At 44.3% G+C, this 17,939-nt stretch overlaps 1 protein-coding gene across 1 annotated transcript in view; it reads left to right on the top strand.

Moving 5' to 3' along the window:
* LOC126523526 (piwi-like protein 1) overlaps positions 1–17,939 on the top strand; it is a 70,776-nt gene that overhangs the window by 27,617 nt on the left and 25,220 nt on the right. Inside the window, exons 3-4 of the mRNA XM_050172128.3 lie at positions 1,113–1,325; positions 8,528–8,668. Of these exons, the coding sequence (XP_050028085.3) occupies positions 1,113–1,325; positions 8,528–8,668 (354 nt within the window). The remainder of the gene's footprint in view (positions 1–1,112; positions 1,326–8,527; positions 8,669–17,939) is intronic.

Genomic DNA, 17,939 nt, shown 5'->3' with positions numbered 1-17,939 from the left:
GCTCTAGTCTTATGAAACGTGGTTGCAGCTCTAGGAAGGACAAAAACATAAGCACGAACCGTGCAGGACAAGCACCAAGTCGTGCAGTTTTTTATTCTCTTCGCCTTCCATGGTACTGTAAACACGTTTCATAACTGTACTGGAAACCAACCAGCCCAGCATTCTGTATCTCGGTTCAGTTTGCATTTCTTACATTATAGAGATGTCAGAGAAATTCCACCGTAGCTTCTCTGATACACAGTGCTTCGAATGCTAATTGAGGGTCTGCATCAGCGTAAAATGCAATTGCACAAGAAAGCAAACTATTGTGGAGGAATATTTATGCAGTGCACTAAATGCAGCAACGTTCATGTCTGGGACAGTTTATATAAACATTTTTTTTTATTTGAGGGGTACACGACGATAGTGGTGAGGCAAAGAGATACCACAAACGCTAACACGAGGCACACACAAGTGTTCCCGGCTGGCAAAAGTGACTTGAAATGCCCTTGAACATGCCCTTGAACACTGTGTGCCCCAATATCGAGGCAAGAAAGAGCTCTGCACTTTGTGGTGAGTTGGATCCGAAACGACTAGAACTCGCTCTGGAGTGACCAGCAGCATCAAATTCTGCAGTGCAGAGTGAAAAGAAAGATAAACTGACAGAACTGTCTATTTGTGGCACCCCACGTTTTGTCTATTGCCTTCAATGTGTAGCTTGCTATCCTTTCATGATGCTAAGATGTGTGTTGCCTAATTATTATTTTGGTAAATTCGTGTGCCGGGATCCCGTGTGTGTTATATTTATACTGTTTGCATGTGTGCACAATTTTGAGTTTACTACTACTTGTTGTGTTACTATATTAGTTGTATCATATATATATATTAACTATGTTATATTAATTGTTGTGTTACTATATTTCTTTAAAAAGAATCCTGAGATTAAGTGCAGTGACTAACATATTTTTACAAATATTTTTTTTTTGTGTGTGTTGTCTGTTAGAGTAATCATTGTGCTTGCGGCTCTGTCAAGCTCTCACTTCTGTCGGGGCTCCTGCATCATGTTAATTATTACTTGGCGTCAACAAAGTTCAAAGTGCAACATTATTCACTCATGTTTCTGTATATCTCAGGTGCTCCGACGAGACAGTGTGCTCGACTTGCTGTCTCACCTGTCACACTTGCCAGACTACAGGAACGAGGCTATGAGGCGCGTGGCCGGCTGCATCGTGATGACCCCGTACAACAACAAGACGTACCGTGTTGATGACATTGACTGGGACAAATGTCCACTCAGCACATTCGAGACCAAGGAGGGGACGAAGACGTACATGGACTACTACCAGGTGTGTACAGTGGCTGATGTGTTTCTCGTTTAAAGACTCGGAATTTGCTGCAGAAAGCCGGAGACGCAGTTGTGGACACGCATTAGCGCTAACAGATAAATGGTTCGTTGTCACTGTACAAATAGCTCAGCTCTAGAATGAGTACAATGGAAACGGAGTTAATGATGCGAGCACTTTTTTTGTCTTGCCCTTTCCATTCTTTGCATACTTGTTCTGGAGTTATGTTTTCCAGGAATTATGTATTTAGCATAACTGTCAAAAAATTTTACACGAAGGAACTTTGGGCTTGTTGGTATTTCGTATTCACTAAGTAATGTAGAAAGAAAAAAAGAAAAGGAACGCAAATAGACGCATAGCACTTAGTCTCTGTCTGCTGTACTATCCTTGTGTTTCTTTCGTGTGCCAGTCAGCTAATATGCCGCTGAATGCAAGGAATGCATAGAGGAACTGACAATTCTATCACTGTAGCTGGCAGTAGCACATTTTGCTTGCACTAGCGATGAGGGGCTAAACGTAGGAAGCTGGCAGTAATAGGCTGGCGGTTAGATCTGAAGCTACTGCCCTTGTGTGCAACTGATAATTAATAGATTGCTTACTCGTCAGAGAACAGCATACCTGTAGTGCGTGGGGTATGTGGGTTCATGTCCCCAAAGGTGGCTTGTTCCCTTCTTACATATTCTCTTCCATCATCAATAATGAAAAGTAAAATTAATCACTTCGACAAGTGGAAGGAGAGAGAGAAAGAAGTCCTTGCCCCAGGCGCTCTGCAGATTCAGTGACCGCATTTCTTAAAGTGTGCCACCCTGTCAGCTCTATTCATTAGCCAACTAATATACCACGGGTTCCACGTAACTTGTTTGTACCAAAACCTAATTAATATGAAACTGCCACACATCTTAGCAGAACCAAGGTAGTGTTTGCTGTCACTTGGAGCAAGTCGGCTTAGTTTTTTGCATTTTGTCTCACTACGTAATTAGTTATTAGTATTTAATAATATTCACCAATGTTATACTCAGAGCAAAAGTGTCAATGAGAGAATTGTAGACCATCCTAAAAAATTTCCAATGCAGCTTTTTGTTGCTCAATGCATGCTGCATAAATGTTTGTTCCAGGCCTGAAAGGACGTCGCGTGACACCTTTTCTGTCACGCTTGGAAAAATGTTTGTGTAACATCTATTGAGCAACAAAAAGCTAGATGCCCTCATTGATCATCGCTGTTTAACCAGTTTTAGGTGGTGTTTTTGTTGGTTGTGTTCAGTTCTGTAATAACCGATGTGGACGCAGCAGCAGCTTTTGCAAGATTCCGTTATTGCACAAGAAACAAGGGTTTATGTAGGCACGGTGCACCACTTATCGGCACACGTGTGATGGGTTTAAACATGCAAGACATGCGCACAAGATAGCCAACTCAGTCACGTCACTCTGTTATCACAAGTTCAGTATAAGGTGTACGTAAACTATAGATCCCTGTAGGAGGCTATAGATTGTCTATCGAATCATAACCATGCTATTTATGAGCTGTACAGTGAAGCAGAATAATATGCTTATGCAGGATATCAGTGTGAAAGGCTTGTACTATCAAATGAATGTTTTGTTTGACAGTAATTTTTAGTAAAGGCAGGGCTGTAATTAGACATCCTTAAAGCAGCGCTATGTGAATCTTTATTTTCTTTAAGGATCAAAAATTCAATTTTACATATTACGCAGGGCACACGAGCACCAAGTTGTGAGAGGTATGGATTTTCGCAGTGGCGGCGTAAGAAAATCTTGTGTAAAAATAAGCACGCAATCGACTGAAGTATGATGAAAGCTGCTGCTGGAACTAAGGTCATTTTGGAGCTAGCTTCAGTGCTTAATGAGCGCAATGGCTCTAGCTTGCCTTCTTAAAGGGACACTAAAGCGAAACAATAAATCAGTTTAGACTAATAAAGCATTGTTTGAGAACCCTGCAGGCAGTCATTTCAAAATAATAGTTTCATTATTATATGAGAAAATGAAGGTCGAAGTACGAGTATTTGAATTTTGTGCCAAAACCCCGACACCGTTACGTCAGTGTGATGTCAGGGATACCAAGGTATGTTTTTGCATTTGGGCCGTGTTGACTGAGTAAAGGTTCCCGAAACTTGCTATGTTTAATATTTGGTTCCTTTAGAACGCAATGGAGTCAATCTCTACCGCTATATAAGTAAGTAGGTCCTAGAAGATGCCATTGACATCTAAGACATCACAGCCCCCAGGTGCGGCAACTTAAGTAGGCGTCGCCACCCGCCTATCGTTCTTTCGCTTTTTCTGGCTTGCCAAGCATTATATTGTGGTAAGAGTGGTGTTTTTAAAAGTGTCATAGAAAGGTAATTTACAGGTGCAAAATAAATCATTTTTCTCTTTAGTGTCCCTTTAAGAGTGTTGGTGACATGGATGGCCGGATGGATGTTATGAGTGTCCGCTTTGGAACGGGGCGGTGGGTTGTGTCACCAAGCTCTTGTTATTATACTGCCTAATGTCCTACCCAGGTTAAAAAAGAAGAAAAGAAAAAGAGAAAAAAACACACTGTATTCCCATAACCAAATTTTCTGACCCCCTATTGTGAACTTTGTTTTTGTACGTCTCCGTTTTTTGGCGTTTCCCTACTTCCACCAATCTTTCAGTTCCCTCTACTAACCTCTATTGCAGACTTGTTTACTTTCCCCCTGCTCTCGCCGAACCCAAGGGCTTAATTCAAGGAGCCCAGTGGTGCCTAAATCGGCCGCTGGGCAGATGTCTTCACATTCTAATAAAACATGCTCCATCATTTCCCTCGCTTTACCGCATCAAGCACATGCTTCTTCTTCCGTTTTATGTATAGCTTCATAAGCGCGTGTTCTAAGGTATCCTGATCTCGTTTCGAAAAGTACGGAGCATCTCTTTGAGTTATCATAAATTGTTTCTTTCCTGATTTCGTTTTTTCCTCTTAAGTAGTTACTCGTGGCCGGTTTCTTTTCCATTGCCGCCACCCATGAGATTATTTCGGCCTCTCTGACTTTCCGCTTGACCTTCTTGGTTGCTCACCCTACAGACAGCATACTTTCTGCTAAGCTTCCTAGTTCTTTTCCTCCAATGTGAATCAATGTATTTCCTTTACAAATACCTCAACACTCTCCCAGACAACTGCAAGCTTACAGTGACATCTGTAGCCTAAGACACATTTTCTCGCCACTTCAATAGTAGCTGCCACCGCAAATCTCTTCGAAGCTTTTCTTGCTTAAATGCTATACCTGTACAACCATATGCCTACCCACCAGGTGGCAGAGGTGGGCACTTGCCTCAGCACTGTTAAAAGTGCAAGGGTAAATTTGCCCCTCACTTTTAAAGTGGGCACTCTTGGCTACACACTGGGGAACTAAACAAAACGACACCTGAGGCAAAATTTTGTTTCTTGATATATTGCCAATGTAACTAGCGGTTTTCTTTATCTTTAGAAATTCATCTTTTCTTTATTTCTTTAATGAGGATTGTCTTTTGTGCCTCGCCGTGATGCGTGGGATGTGCCCATAGCAGTTCTTACCGTAACAAATTTCATCTGGCGCTTCTTGTATCATACGCAGCTTTTCGGCCCGTACAATCATATATGAAAACCCAAAATCACATTGCTCTATTTGACCTAAGGGCAAGTGGTGGGGTCTGGGTGAAGTGTTACAATCAGCTGCACCCAACAATTGCACTCCTTATGGCACATGAAATCACCGGATAATCAAATAGTACCGGAACGTTTGAATCTCTGTCCAGAGATTGTCGACACAGTGTTGCACGCTCGGTCTCCCTTCACTACCGAAAAAAAAAACAGATTAAGATTTACAGTTGTGACTGTCAACTTTCGTCGTGTATTCACGAGTTATCCTAGATACGGCAGTGAAAACGACCTTGTTGAATGTTCAAAGCCATTGCAATGTACCGTTGCGGCACCGACCTGAATTTTTTTTCTATCAGCACGTGTCTCTTCTGATGTCTGTCCATTTCATATCCAGGCTGTTTATACATAAAAGTTCACTAGCTCATGCTCCCTGCAGGAGAATATTAGCAGAGATATAATATAAAAGAAAAAAAAGAAACGTCACGAGATACAACTGCATGAGATAGGAACTTCGAATTCGTTGTGAAACTTTCACATTCCTGCTTTTAAGTGAGAGCGTTGCAAATTATTACTGAACCCTCGCTTTTCCTATTTCTGCGCATCACACGAGGCTCATAGTTTGTTTCTTCGATGCCTTTGGGGGTCTCTAAATTGGACACCCTGTTCATTTTTGGGAAGAAATAGGGGCATGCTATTGATAATGTGTAGGCTATTGATAATGTGTAGGCAACGTCCTAAGCAAGTGGGTTAAATGCGCTTTTCCTCAATAGATAGTGTATTCAAGTTGTACTAAGCGTAATCAGTGTGTTTTACGAGTGCCATAAAACATACCGCTGCCCTGTCATAATTACAGCGACAACAAAGGTAAAATTTTGCGAACATAGGGGGAACGCTGCACCATGATTGTGTGTGTTGTCTAATGTGTGTCAATCGAATACAACTTTCGCAAAAAAAAAAAAAAAAAATTCTTAGCAAGTGTTCCAAAGGGTCGATTTGCTATTATCGTCTGTGTTTCCTGAATCACTAAGAGAACTCTGTGTTTCACAAACTTTACACTTGGAAGAAATGGCCGCATCTTAAAGGAAATGTGTTGTGAACTTTTAATGTTTCTGGTTTATTTGCAAGGCATTACATACAGTTAGTGAACCCTCACTTTGCATTTTTTTTATGCATGATATATTTGGTTCATCTGGTGTCCTCGGTGAACTAAACTAGGCAGCATCTTCCATGTTTGGTGATGGTAAAGGCAAGGTAGTAATGGGTGATATGTGTGGGAAAGTTAGTAATGGGTGGGTAATTGGCGCTTTGCCAGTAAATTGCATATGCAAATGCTCTAGAGCATTTCAAGTGTCTGACGAGAGGGGCAGAATTTATCCCATGCCCCTGGCAGGGCTACGGATGTCACCAAGATCAAATTTAGCAAACTTGGGAGGAGCACTATGAGCGTGACATCGTGAATTAATGTGTGTGTTGATGAATTGGCTGGCTGTTTCAAAATTTCTGACAAGTGCTCGAAAGTATTACATGCGGGCAAGGTTTCAAACAGAGCAGTCATGTACAGGCAGCTTTTCAAAGGACGTAAGATAACTATAGGAAACTGACTCTTGTTGCAACTGTGCGAAAGAAACAGCAGCTTTGCTAGAAATTCAGTTGTAATTCTGCAAGGTTGCACGCATCTGCAATAATTTTTGTTGTGAACATTACAAGTATTTTATGATGATTGTACTTTATTGTGTATAACCTCGACAGTACTATTGCCTTAACTAGCAATAAATTTGTTCTAATAGATGTAAACACCAAGTACTATTCTTTGTTTCTATGTTAAATTTGTAGCAAAGGTATATTTTTGTATGCGCTGTACTGCTGCTGTTGTGTGGGGTCAGAGACCTCTGTCAGGCACACATTGCCATTTGTCCCTGCGTGATCTTGAGGTTTTATATGATTTAAATGTATAAATTCAAATTCAGATCATTTTTTCGCCTTTCGTAAATTACCATATGTGTGATCCATAATCAGGTTTGTGTTTGTTAATGTTAAAATCACTGGTAAATGCTCTCTCTCTCTTTATATATATATATATATATATATATATATATATATATATATATATATGTGTGTGTGTGTGTGTTGTTGCGTTCTGCCTAATTAAATAATTTTGTCTTAGCTTCTCAAATATTATAATCACATGAAAAATGCCAATAACAAAATTTTACAGCAACATGAAAAACTCTCAATAAAGCTTTCTGTTGCTCAATACGTGCTACATAAAAGTGTTTATTCGAGTGTGAAAGAAGTCCACAAATACACGTAAAGTGCCTCAAGCGTCCAGTCGCGTGGCACCTATATATATATATATATAATTTCATATTGCTGTTTTTCGTTGGTGCATCAACATACATTTGCTGTTTTTCATGTACTGTATGTATGTATGTAGATAGAGTAGAGGAGGGTCAGATGATCTGCTCCCTCTGCCCCCCCCCCCCCCGAGAAATATTTGGTACGCCACTGTGAACAGTCATAGCCATGGTGGTCATGCTGTTACACACAGTGAATGCTGTGTGAATGCCAGGCTCCTGAAGGCTTGTCAGTGAGCACAAATCATCATGTAGAGTTGCTTTGTGAATGCAGGCCCAGACGAGTTGTATGCAGCTCCCCGTGCTACATGTCCTAGCGTGCACACTTGTCGGTATATTTTCTCATGTGCTGCATTGCCCTACTCGCCATTTGTGTCCTGTGCTGTCCTGCTCCTTGTGTACTTCTCGGCCCTGCATTGTGACTATCACTTTTAGGAGTCCCTGAAAGCTGGGAGCCTTTGAGAATTTATTATAATTACTGAGTAGCCATATTTGACCTCCATTCTCTGTCTTAGCCTTGTTTTCTTCCTTGACAGCCTTGGTATCCTTCTTGATATCTTCACCTGCTTCCTCACCTAACCCTGGAATCTTATATCAATCAATCAATAATTGATTTTTATTTCAGTTAGTTCTGCATAAAACTGGGGGGCTGAAGGGAAAAAGCAGTTTAAATGACCACTTGACTAAGCTAGCTCTCCTTGTAGTAGATACTTGTCCTACTTTGTCCTATGCACTACTTCTGTTGATCCTGTATTACGCTAGACTGTCTCCTGTGTTGTATTACCCTCATATTCACAAACGTGCCTTAACTTGAAGCCTATGCTTGACTTGATCCAGATGACAGCGCCAGCTGGTGTGAACGTACCAAAAGCCCTCATTATGTTTCGTTTGGTGGGTTCACGTCGGACATTATTTTCACCAAGTTGAGCTTGGGCTTTAAGTTAAGATGCATTTCTAAATGCGGGAGTTACGTTTGCCCTATGTTACTGTGCTTTTATTCTGTGTTATCCTACACCCTGTCTGAATAGTTGCTTTGTTCTAACTTGTAGTGATGGGTATTCCCACCTGGGGCAGGCATCGTCACGGGTATTATAGAATGAGCGGTGTGCTCTAGACTCACAATCGTGTTGCATCACACCTCCCCCTGCCAAGCTATGCGTGTCGCATTCTTTTTTTTCTCCTGCTTCGTTGCACATTGTCCAACATCCAGTTGACATAGATGCTCTTTGTCCTTCTTGCAGGAACAATACGAGAAACGTATTTCTGACGGGAGGCAGCCACTGCTGGTGTGCCGTCCCAAGGAAAAGGACCTGCGTGCTGGCAGGACCGACAACATCTACCTCATACCCGAGCTGTGCGTGCTCACCGGACTCACCGACGAGGCATGTGCTGAGGGGGGGGTATCTGCGATGCCTTCTGCTTGTTTAAGCTGGTGTTTACAGGGAGTGGCCTTGATTTTTTTTTGCTCTCGCTATTTAGACTACTTGCATAAGATGGTCAGTTTCCACCCCTGTGGTGCAGTTATTTTCACCAAAAAACACAAGTTCAACCTTTGTTTACAACGGAAGGAGCATGTTCTTTTTTTTGTATAGTAAAATCTTGTTCATATGTTCTAGGGAAAAAATGTGAGAAAAAACATACTAACCAGAAAAATGCATGATCCAAAGTTACTAAAACATTTTACAGACTCGGTAGTTGACATCTACGTGAAGGGAAGCACATGCTGCACGAATCGTTGCGGCTCGAGATGCTCGTCATTTTTGCAGCTTCAACAAGCTTACATTTGCGCTCCTCGGATCAGGCCCGAGTCAGCAACTTCTTTGGACGGGGCATTTTGGCTGTAAGTTTAGACGCTCACTAGATGTGCCCACAGTGATGCTGAGACGACATAGGGCGGGAGCTTGCGTCCGTCTGCCATGCACGACGGCGTGACGGTAACTCACGTTTTCTTGTTGCCAGTGGACCAGACGTAAACTTGTTTAGAGCCCTTCTCATTCACGGTGAGGGGCGATGGCATGTCCGGATAAACCGGCGTTTGGTCAGCATTGCCGGTTTGCCCTAGCTGGAATTTCTTGGACTTGCGCAGCGAAATAATGTGGCGCTGGAAAGCCACAAGCAGTTCTTCGAATGATTCGGGCAGCTTTTGCGAAATCAGAAGTTTGGCGGCGTAAGGAAAAACCAGCACGGCACATGTAGTGATAAATCCAGTGCTTGCTCGCTTTGAAGGCGGAGCTCGGTAGCCCTTTTCCTCTTGCAAGCTCCTTAGCTTTTGCCTGCATAAGCTCCACGCTCACAGCTAGATGTGCGGCTCGCTGTTGGCGTAGGAACTCCGTCAGGATGAGTTCAACTTCCGGGAATGTCCCACTCTTCGAGCCGGGAAAGCTTCTTTGCGTTCTGCTGCACGCAAAAAGGACTTCCTTCTGTCGACCACAACTGCGAATGCTTCCCTCATTGACGCCAAACTGCCTCCCGGCAGCACTGTTGCCGATGTCCTGTGTGGCTAAAATAACCTTTCTCTTGAAAGCAGCCGAGAACTGTTTTCGTGGTCCGGACATCTTGGTCCTTCAATGCAGAATAAAAAAGATGTTCTTCTCAAAGCGTGGTTTGCACGTGTGCTGCCAAGGTGCACACTCAACAATAAAGAAATGATGCTGTAGTCACGCAGCAATAACAAAACCAAGCCGTAGCCACGCAGCAAAAAGGAAGCCAAGCCGTAGCTACGCAGCAATAGCGAAACCAAAACTTCTAGCCCAAATTTCTGACTAAAATTTTTGTTTGGATCCACATATAGTATGAAGTGAAAATAGTAGGAAAAAACCTCGTGTTATATGTGGGTTTTTACAGTAGTTTTTTTTGATGCCGCGGCGGCCTAGCAGCGACGACAGCGGCCTCGAACTTACTGAAGCTGCGAGCCAGCTTTTCAGCCTGCCCCCTCTTCTCGGCAAACAATCGCATGGCAGATTCCTCGTTGCGTTGCATACTCTCCGTGCACGGGCGTGGTAGCGTTGCAGAAGTCGCGGGGCGCCTTTTTCATTGCGGGGTGCTGTTCACGTCGCGACGATTGCATTCATGAGGCTGACGTAACGTGAAGCTTCTGCCATTGTCGGGCCTGAATCGCCGGTGCTTTCACTTTCTGTGTTGTCGTCATCACTGTCGCTAGGTGGCACTTCGGCAACAACAGGGGCAACGATGGTGAAAAGTCAAACCTCGTAGCCGACATGGCATCTCTTCGCGGTCGCAGCAGCGCTGCCGAACAACTTCTTCGTGCTCCAAATGGCACACACCGTAGTCAACAGTAGACCCCTGTTGCATGCCAGCGCCGACTTCTTCGTGTCACGTTCAATAGAACAAACAATGTCTCTTTTTTTTTTTTTTTTTTTGGATGCTGAGTGCCCGGCGTCTTTTTTTATCCGAGCTTCGGCATGACGTGAGTCCTTGCTCGCATGACGCACAATGCTCTCTGGCACGGCGCCAAAATCATGTTGATGTTGATGTGGCTTCACGTCCAAATGCACAGGGCGCTTGAAGGCCATTGTTCTGATCACTGAGGCTTGTTGTTCTGCCAAGCTGCCCAATGGAGACGACGCACCACTGTGTTTGCGCGATGAAAAGTGGAAACACTATGTGGTAGCCGATACGTACACAATAAGCTGTTATGGTTTATGCGGATGCAAAACACATTATGTTCAGTGGCCGTTGAGTCGGGGATTTGTCTTTACTACTTTTAAAACAAAACTACTGTTTAAGCAGGTACGGTTTAACGAAGCTTTACTGTACCAAAGCCTTGCTCGGCCTAGACCTTCACAAAGCCTTTGATAACACGAAGCACACTTCCATAGTAAACAGCTTGGTTGAGTTGCAATTGGGAGAACACACATACAATTACGTATGTGCCTTTCTATCCAACCATATCGTCGAACTCTCAGTGGGTGACCTACTCTCTGAACCGATCAGCCTTGAAGTTTGTGGCACTCCTCAGGGAGCCGTTCTGTCGCCTTTCTTATTTAACCTTGCAGTGAAGTCGCTACCACCCAAAGCCTGCAACACACTCTCTATACCAACGACATTACACTATGGGTGACCATGGGATCCGATGGACAAGTCAGAGGCCCTTCGGAAGGCAGCCAACACGGTCGTCCAGTACGTGGCTGACGTGGGCTTAAGTGCTCACAGAGTAAGTCAGGGGTACTAATACTTCGCAGATATGCAGGGAACCCAGGGAATGAAGTGGCCCACCAATGTGCTCATGGATTTGTCAACCAAGCGGTGGGTCCCGCCTCTGACCCAGGGGACCTGGTCAGTGAGCCACTGACCGCATACCACGACATAGCACAACGCTACCATCTCCCAAGGCAGACAGAACCCCCACCACATCCCAAGCTCACCGAGAGACGAGAAGTCACCTGGCACTGGCTCCAAACACACCTTTCCCAACCCACAAATATACACACACTTTTACTTTCACTTGATAGACTCGCCCTGCTCACTGTGTAGGTCCATAGCCTCTTTAAATCATATGCTCGGGGGCTGCAGTAATATACGCAATTATAATGTGAACCATGTGCAGAATAATACTGAATGCAACCGTAGCCGGCATGTATTAAATATGCCATGCAGTCAAGTACAATGATGCAAACCCATGTGGGATGACCAGCGTGTTTCTGGGAAAAAAGTTTGCTTGGTGCTTGAGGTATTTGGGAAAACGGTGACAACTCTAGCGTGTTGACTTTTGGACAGCGCACTGTTATCTCAGTTGAAATAACGTTATTTCGTTCAGACATCAGCATACTATGGCATGATAGCTGACAAATGGCAAAGGAATGATGCCATGTGGGTATCTGTATTTACATACTACAAAAATCCGTGTACGACTTTAGTGACCTAGTAATTGGCCTCGTGCGCACAAAGATAGACACCGTACTGGTTCTGCTACCTGGCACCACTTGGCAACAGCCATCATTGACTATCCAATGTTGTCATTCATGATAGCCTGCACCGGTTGGGCAAGGTCAGCCTTCCAGATGGCGTGGGATTACTCTTATGCACGTTGCCACAGGTCACAGTTAAACAGTAGGAGATGTTTTCTGGCCTTAAAAATGAATGACCTTGTCACATCCAGAAATGTGCCTATCTTCAAGCTATGACTTGCAGTACTGTGACCAAGGTTGCACACATGTCCCATCTGTTGTGTCAACACCAATATATTGCCGAGTCTCTTCTATGGTGATGACAAAGACAACGATGGGAGCTTTAGTACGCCTACTAAAGCTCTAAGTTTGACGATTCGACGTACTGGAGTTGTAACTTTCCCTCTTCGGCCTTTTCTCTTTGGAAATAATACTTGAGGTCAATGTGTTTGCTTCTATCTGAAGTAACTTGGCTTTTCGCAAGCGCAATTGCACCCTGGTTGTCAGCCATTAAAAACTTTGGTTCGTGAATGAATTCGTGCGCGTTAATTTCCTTCATGAAATTTTGGAGCCACATTACTTCTTTTGTAGTGTGACACATTGCTACATATTCCGCTTCAACTGACGACGATGCAGTGCTTTGCTACTTCTTACTACTCCAGCAAAACGTAGCACCAGCTAGCGTGAACATATACCCACTGAATGACTTCCTGTTAGCCTTTTCACTAGCCCAGCCTGCATCGCAAATGGCCTGTATGAACTTCCTAGTTCTCTGGTAGACTAGTGGATTATTCTTTGTCTGGTTCACATAGCGAAGAATGTGCCTTGTGCCATTCCAATGTTCTTCTGTGGGATGTTCATTGAACTGGCTCATATAAGTAGTCTCAAAAGCCAAGTCCGGCCTCGTGCCTCCGACGAGGTAAAGCAACGCACCAATTTCTTGTCTGTACTTGTGGGGCAGGTCCTCACTTGATGGGTTATTGTTGTCTCCTCTTCGGTACTTGCTTCTAGGATCCAAAAGAGATGATGCTGCCTTTACATCTGACATGCCAAACGTCTCCAGTATGTCAGCATAGGCCGTCTGGTCCAGTGTTAGTTTTCCATCTTTTTCTTTCTTCATTTATATGGAAAGAATGTGGCTAGCTTCACCCAAGCCCCTTGCATCAAATTCTAGACCCAAGTGGCTCTTGAAGTCGGCAATCTGTTTCTCATCTTCTGCGATGATCAGCAAGTCATCAACATACACACCTACGATGAGGTTCTTCTTGCTGACATAAACACAGGGTTCTACTTTTGATCTTGTCATCACTTCTGACTTGAGCATTTGGTCCAAAGCAAGATTCCACTCCTTTCCAGACTGTCGTAGCCCGTAAAGGCTCTTCTTAAGAAGGCAGACTTCGTCCTTCTTACTGTCACTTAAAGGCTGCGGTTGTTCCATGTAGACGGTCTCCTTCAGAATACCATTTAAGTATGCTGCCGTGATGTCCATCTGGTGGATCTTCCAATTCCTCTCAACCGCTATGGCCAGCAGTGTGCTGACGGACTTCAGCTTCACTACAGGAGAGAAGGTTTCCCTGTAATCGGCACCTCTCACTTGTGAGTGTCCGCATGCAACCAACCGTGCCTTATATCGCTCTAGGTCACCATTTTCATCGTACTTCTTGCGGAATACCCCGTTGCATTTTATGACTTGTCTGTCTTTTGGTCGTGGCACTAGCTCCTGTGTATTGGAAGCTTCGAGGCTGTCCAGTTCACTCTGTATAGCTGTTTTTCCATTCCTCCTTGTCAGGTGCAGATAAGGCTTCGTGTAGAGTTTCTGGATCTCTTTGGCTGTTTTGCCTGGCTACGTAGCAGCCGTGACATTCTGTTTGATGTGGTTTCTTGTTTGCTAGTCTTTCCGACTGCCTTAGTGCCTGTGTACCACAATCTGTCATGCTGGACAGTCACTGGGTAGCTCCTTTTTCCTGTGTAGTTGCCTCGTCTTCATCAGCTGATGAGCGAACTACATCAGCATAGTTGTAATCAGTGTCATTGCGATCTGAACTACCAACATCATGTGGCTCGCTCAAGCTGTCTTCAGCTTGTAACGTGATTGTGCAATAAGTGTTGCTATGTGCTTCAGTCTTGCTACATGCAACTTGGGTAAGCTTGCATGGAAAGGACTCTTCTTCAAAGGTAATGTCCTGACTTACAAAGAAGCGATCTTCATTCTGGTTACACAGCTTGTACCCCTTCACTCCTTCTGCGTAGCCGACCATTATGCACTCTTCTACTTTCGGGTCCAAATTACTCCCCTTGCAACTTCTGTTTCGCACACTCCATGCTCGGCACCCAAACACCCTTAGGTGGTCCAGTTTCACTACTGCCCCTGTCCACAGAGCTTCTGGTGACTCCCGTACAACCGCCTTCGATGGGCACTTGTTTCTGATGTGACTTGCAGTGACAACGGCGTCAGCCCAGAGCCTTTTGGTGACACCTGATTCGATGAGAAGGCACCTCGTCATGTCAAGCAATGTTTGGTTCATTCTCTCTGCGACTCCATTGTGCTCAGGCGTGCCAGGAATGGTCAGCTGGTACCTTATGCCATGCTTGGCCAGGTACTCGTTGAACTCTTTGTTTGTGTATACTCTCCTCCATTGTCACTAGCAAGGACTTCACCTTCGTGTTGTGCAGATTTTCTGCCATGCGTCTGTACTAGTGAAACTTCTGAAGCACTTCGCCTTTCGCTTTCATGCGGTACGCCACAGTATATCTTGAGTAGTCGTCTATGAAGGCTACAAAGTAACTGGAGCCCCCTTTGGTCATCGGTGTGATATTTTCAATCACATCTGAATGCACCAGCTCCAGTGGAATCTTAGCCTGTGTTGCCTCCCCCTTTGGGGAACTGCTTCGCCTTAGCTTTCCCAGACAACACGTGTGACATTTGTCCTTCACAGGGTCTTCACTAGCTTCACAGAGGCGTCGAACAGCATCCTGGTGGCCTAGTCGCCTGTGCCACAAAGCTGTGCCTTTTGTCTTTGCCATCTTCATCGACATTATTTCTTCTTTTACAGAGTACAGTCTTCCTTTTCGAGTTGCCGCAAAGATCAGCTCACCGGTGTCCTTTGTTACATCGGCTTTGTCCCAGGCGAACGTCACATGCAAACCTCGCTATTCAATTCTTCTGACTGATATTAGGTTGCCATTCAAGTTGGCTACATAAAGGACATCTTCTAGCGTGATGAAATACCCACCGCACTCTTCAGATAGTTGAATCTGAACTCTTCCTTTCCCCATGACACTCATGGATTCTTTGTTTGCAGTTTCTACTCCTGACTCGCATGGCTTGAAGTCGGTAACCTTCGCCTTGTGTGATGTCATGTGATCTGCGACACCGCTATCAAGATGCCACACATGAGAAAGCGCTGTTATCACATTTTAGCACGTAAAGGCATCTATGCTGCAATCTTTGCCTGTGACGAGTTTCTCTTCTTCTGGTCATCCCCTTCATCTTGAAACTGATCATGCTCTCTGGCTATATGACCAATTTTGCCACAAGCAAAGCATCGCACCTTCTTCTTTTGCATACTTGATGTGCATTGACGAAACTTCCGTCCTTCTTGACAGTGAGTCGATGATGTGTCGCCTCATTGGGTTGCTTGCTTTCAGCCTTTGATCGAGCTTTAATGATCAGGGCCCTTGTCTGACTCTCTTCGCTTAACCGATCTTCGTCAATGCGCAGCTTTCTATTTTCTTCGATCAGCAGCCATGTCTTCCCTGCTTTGGTCGTGAGGTTTTGCTAGTCTTGCTCCAAATTCAGAATGAGTGGTTCGAATGTGTCAGAAAGCCCCATTAGCACCACTAATGCAACCTCGCTGTCTGTAACTGCATAGCCTGCATTTGACAACTTCCTAAGCAGCACCATCAATCTTCCTTAATCTTACATTGACTCGTCTCTCTTCATTTTTACGTTGAAAAAGTCGCGCATCAGCTGGAGTATATGCAAGAGTCCAAATTTTCAGTGCCTTTCCTGCAGCGTATTCCAGGCTTCTTTTGCAGTTCTCCAAGTCCCGATGTCATCCAGGTAGTTGTCCTCGACGATAAGGAACAGAAAGGGCATCCCATCTGTACGAGAGCTGCTCTTGCCCTTATCAACCATGTGTGATAGTTATCTGATGATAACTTCGGCATTCTTAACTCGTCTAATGCCGACATGTTCGCTGATCCTCCAATGCAAGAGAAACAACGCACTTCTTTTTCGGAGCTGTTTCTCAATTAGTGTACTCGAAAAGATTTTGTTAGTAACCTCTTCCTGGCAGTTTTGCCGTACTCACGCCAGACGTGTCTAAGCGTCTTCCGTACACACCCAACATGGAGCCTGCAGCAACGCCGGTGCCGCGTGACAGTCCGTCCGTCCTACGAAAAAAATGCGCACTTGTCACTTTTATTTACGGGCACACACTGCTTGTCAGTCACTTCTTCCCGACAGTTTCACGATACTCACAACTGTCTAAACTTCTCAAGACATCAGCACGACATAGTGAAGGCGGTGTAGCTTGACGTTTTCTGCTTCAACATGGTCGCACTTTTTCATCACTCAACCGAGGCAATCTGTCTCATTTCTTTCAAAAAGTGGTCGATGCGTTGTCCTGGGCCCATAGTCTGTTGGCTTTGTTGAGCACGCAAGGTGACCAGATCTTTTGGGGTCGCAGATTGAGTAGATTTGGCACGAAGCCAACGAAACGACGCACAACTGTCAAGCTGCCATTTTGTTTAATAGCACAAATAAAAAAAAAACGAGAGGGAGAAAACAAGAGTGGCTTTGAAAAGGTGAAACGGCGACGGTGCACCAAAGGATACATGGCGCCATCTCGTGACTGGCTGACACACACACACACACATATATATAAAATACTGTGCAGATTTTATCTGCATTGCAGAGCCACTTTTCTGGTTGTGTAACACTGTCAAGCTCTTCAAGTGAGAGTTGGGAATACTGTAATATCCATTGTTAAACAGTTCAAGAGATTTTAGAGGGCTCAGAATACATGGTGCAGAGACCAACTTAGTAACTTCCACACCTTAATAAAAAAAAAAAAGTTATACCTTTGGTCACACAGGGACTGATCATGAGGTGATCAGGTACAGTAGGCTTCTGATAAATTGACTCCGTTAATTCAATTTTTCAGTCAATTAGATCCTGACTGAAGGTCCCAGGCAGCGCTCATGCATTTCTGTGGCCCCAAACTTCCGTTATTTCGTTCCTAGAATTGACCTTCATCATATAATTCGTACTTGACCCTTATGGTGACCCCGATAGTGACTTCTTTGCGGCAACGTCTGTCTCGGAGGAGCTTGGGGACGGTGAAAGTGTCTGGAGACACGTTGTCTCCTGTTGGAAACGCTTATTTTCGGCCTGTCCTACTAAGTTTTTGAAGCAATAAGTGCAGCTGGCCATGTGTGATTACGGCACTTACCTGATTCTAACGTGCCTGTTGTTGTTTTTGTTTTTTGTTTTCTTTTCTTTTTTGAGAAAATTGGGCCCGAGCTGCCTGTGTGGTGCAGTCGAACATGAAACTATAACAGCCTTCGAAGTGTTTGTATGCATTGCTGCCTAACACAAGTGTATTGCAGAAAAGCAAAATTTAAAAAAAGAAAGAAAGGGGACAATGCTTATCTTGGGAAACCGGCTGCCATGGTGCAACAGATGAACCCTTGCCAATTTCTTTTTTGCTAGACCATCAACTGCGTGTTACATTTCTACTTC

Source organism: Dermacentor andersoni, chromosome 6, assembly GCF_023375885.2.
Source record: "Dermacentor andersoni chromosome 6, qqDerAnde1_hic_scaffold, whole genome shotgun sequence".
Lineage (NCBI taxonomy): Eukaryota > Metazoa > Arthropoda > Arachnida > Ixodida > Ixodidae > Dermacentor > Dermacentor andersoni.
The sequence above is the reverse complement of the archived record's forward strand: the minus strand, read 5'-3'. Positions and strand labels throughout refer to the sequence as shown.